Here is a 3,496-nt window from a genome sequence, read left to right as displayed (position 1 = left end):
ACGCAGGATGTCCATGGAAGAAAGGGGCACAGCGGATTTAGCCAATCAGCATCCAGGTTTGTTTTGATGGACAGCTCAGCAAACCAATAGCTGCCTTACATTTCCCATTGTTGTTTTCATTAAGAGTCACGGGACCACTAAAACCCAGATTGTTTTGTTACTCGGAGGAGAATCAATAGTTTACGTACTGTGCATAACGACAATATTATTTTATCTTCACTACATCTGAGAACTCAAAAATAACCAAACTTCAATGCACCATGTCTAATATAATCTGTATTTGGATTAATTATAGGCTTGTTCTGGGGATTACGTTCTACTAGTTAACACGTATTAGTTATTAGGAGTATGGTGTGATTATCACAATAGGAGAGCCTAGGGGTAAGGGAGCATCTGTGATGGAACATGGAGGTCACACTGTAAACTACCATCCCTTTTGGCCAGGTCTGAATTCAGCCTTGGCAAAACATCCCATCCCAACATCTTAAAACATCATCTCATTACTGTGAAGACATAAAATTGTTGTGTATTTCAGCTGATCAATGGAAAAAGGTAGTGGGAAGCTATGCCTAAACCGGTTCACCGGTTCACCATTTCAGTTAACATTAAATGTACTTAATAAAGACATACAGGAAAACATACTTATATTTTGATGTTGTCTTGTCTACAGCATAATACAAAGTAATGAGTCAAAAGCATTTTATACAAATGGCAGTGTATTATTTCATAATTACAAATGTCTGATATGGTACAACAACCAGTGATACAACATGTACAAGAATTAACAATGACTGCAGTGGTTGAAAGACATGACTGTACAGATATATATTTATTTATATATATTTATATATTTATAAAAAAAAAAAAAAAGAAAAGAAAAACAAGAGATCCCTGACCCTGTTTGAATACTGACGGCAATGCCCCCGGTCCATAGACTTGTTAATCTGTGTTGTACAACATCGTTTTGACATCCCCCAGTGAAGGATGCAGACATATATTCAAACAGGGTAAACAACTCAGCTGGTCACCTTGCCATTTATAAAGTCGTCTTCAGATACCAGTGAGATATGTTGGCACTAGAAGGTCATCATAACATATACAAGGAACCTGAAGTATTACAAACCAATACATGCTTCAGTACTAAAATGTATGTATTTAAAACAGGCATTACAATGCACTTAGTGCGACATTCAAAACTTTTCAAAAATCATTTATGTTAATGGATTTACTGAGTGGACGGAATTATGGAGAACTGAAAAACTCATGGTATCAAAACTTAACATGGTAATTGGCACATACAATGAAGGCTGTCTTTCTTTTAGACAAAACAAGTTTAATTAACTCAATGGTGCTTTTGGTATCATTGGAAAAAGTTAAAGACACTTCCTATCATCATTGTCCATACACACCATAGTGCAATAAAACAGATATTTACTGATGGATTGAGAATTGTTTCTCTGAACAGTGACAGGCATGGGTGGAAAACACGGTTAACTTTGAAGGCGATGAGTGTTACGGCTGTGTTAGAAATACATCATTTACAAGGTTTTGAGGCTAAAAGTTAATGCACTAAATCTACATTGTGAAGAAAAAAAGCATAAAATGTGCCAGAGCATGACAACAAATAACCAATCACCTAAAACATATTAATGACATGATGGTGACCGCTTAATGGAGAAAGTTAAGAGCCCCAGTTATGCCAATGGAATGTGTAATATGGGATAAAAATCTAGACCGAAAATCTGTACTCTATGGGCAACTAACACCGTACCTCAATGAATGCATCGTTATAAATAGCTTGTATAAATTTCTGCTCAGTTAAATTCCTTTATCATATTGACAACAAAATGCAGACAATGCGCATCTGTACAATCAAAGACTCTATCTGGTTAATTTTCATTCAGATAGCACATTAAAATAATTCAATGCACTGGACTTAACAAAAGCTGCATTTTATACAATTCATCTATACATACACAAAGCAAATGTATCCAAATCGGGTATTCACAGTATTGGTGTGGCGTAAACAGTGACTGCCTTTAAGCATGATTTAAAGCATAAATGCCTGTGTCAAAAGTCAAATAATGAAAATAAATCATGAAATTTGGCTAAAACTGACTAATAAAAATACATGAAAATGTTCTCCATGTTAAAAAAAACAAAAGTGCACAACATATAGGGATTTGAAGTGGTTGAGTATTCCTGTACACAGATGATGTTAACTCTACTCCCATTCTACACTTTGCCTAAGCCTCAAGTCAATTCTATAGAGAACAACGTTTAGGATCAAGGGTGTGATTACTTGAAAATATTTAAAATGAACACAGTTAAAGCCACAGGTAAAAACTGAATATAAACTAGAGGCATAAGGGGATAAATATCACATAATTTAAATCAGGCTGTGAATAGATTCATTTGTTAAAAAAAAAAAAAAAAAGATTTTCACAATCCAAATAATTCTCATTCTCACAGGAAAACTTTTCCCTAAGCTCGAGGTCAGGGGATGAGTATTCGCACATCTACAAGTCTGCCTTTGTGGAGAACATCAAAATCTAAATAGATTTATAATCACTGAAACCATCATTGGAGTCAAATATTCTGTTTTTAGAGAATTTGCATTTTATCCCTTTTCACCTGGGTCTACAAGCTTCATTTAACTCTATCTAGGTCTATAAGGGGATGAAATTAGCACTTTGTATATCCAATTTTCCCAAAACAAATTACACAGCCCAATGCAAATTAATGAGACAAAAGGCGCATACAAAAAAGCCGTATGCTACATTGGAAAAATAAAATGACTACTAGTACTGTGCTTTTAAAAAAATCCCAATACATATTGTCCATACTCATTCCAATAAAAAATAAAAAGAAAAAAAATAAAATGTATGCATTCAAGTGGTACTTTTATGGCTTTTTGTACAATACAACCTTTAGTGAAAATATACATCTAGACATAAATTCAAGTACAAATGTACAAAATCTTTAAACTCATACTTTTTTCTTTAATTATAATACACTTTTAATACAGCTCATAAATACAGGTCAACATTCACTGAGTTCCTAAAATCTGCGCTCGGTTGGAGTTTGATGTGATGTTCAGCGGTGTGAGGGGGATGAGGCAGGTGGAAGGAGTGGTTTAGAGTCGTGAGGGCTCCTCGGTTTCGTCTTCACTATAGCCCCCTTTAAAACAGACCTGGGGACCACATCAACACATGTCACTTAAAAAAGCTGTTAGTGACATCACTGTTTAGTACTGGGGCAGAATTTGAAAGGAAATAAGGAACCAAAAGAATATTTGTGCCAAAAGCAAAGTAAAAGCCGATTAGTAGCTGCGGCAAGTTGAACATTAGTTGCAAAGATGAAGTGGATTACAGCATACCACAAACCAGTATGATACCCCACAGAGCCAATGCAAAAAACAAGGAATATTTCAGAATTGCAGTTAAACAGAAAATTAAGTTAATTTAAATATAAGGTATAGGTTTATGTTAGATAC

The 3,496-nt window shown here is 34.8% G+C and overlaps 1 protein-coding gene across 2 annotated transcripts in view; it reads right to left on the bottom strand.

The window, feature by feature from the left end:
• Positions 1-698: 698 nt before the first annotated feature.
• The window catches only part of grk4 (G protein-coupled receptor kinase 4), a 43,372-nt gene continuing 40,574 nt past the window's right edge, over positions 699-3,496 (bottom strand). For both annotated transcript variants that reach the window (XM_033990916.2, XM_033990997.2), the window contains exon 16: positions 699-3,193. In XM_033990916.2, the coding sequence (XP_033846807.1) occupies positions 3,137-3,193 (57 nt within the window). In that variant the 3' untranslated portion in view covers positions 699-3,136. The remainder of the gene's footprint in view (positions 3,194-3,496) is intronic.

This window comes from Periophthalmus magnuspinnatus, chromosome 1 (genome assembly GCF_009829125.3).
Source record: "Periophthalmus magnuspinnatus isolate fPerMag1 chromosome 1, fPerMag1.2.pri, whole genome shotgun sequence".
NCBI classification, from domain to species: domain Eukaryota; kingdom Metazoa; phylum Chordata; class Actinopteri; order Gobiiformes; family Gobiidae; genus Periophthalmus; species Periophthalmus magnuspinnatus.
The sequence above is the reverse complement of the archived record's forward strand: the minus strand, read 5'-3'. Positions and strand labels throughout refer to the sequence as shown.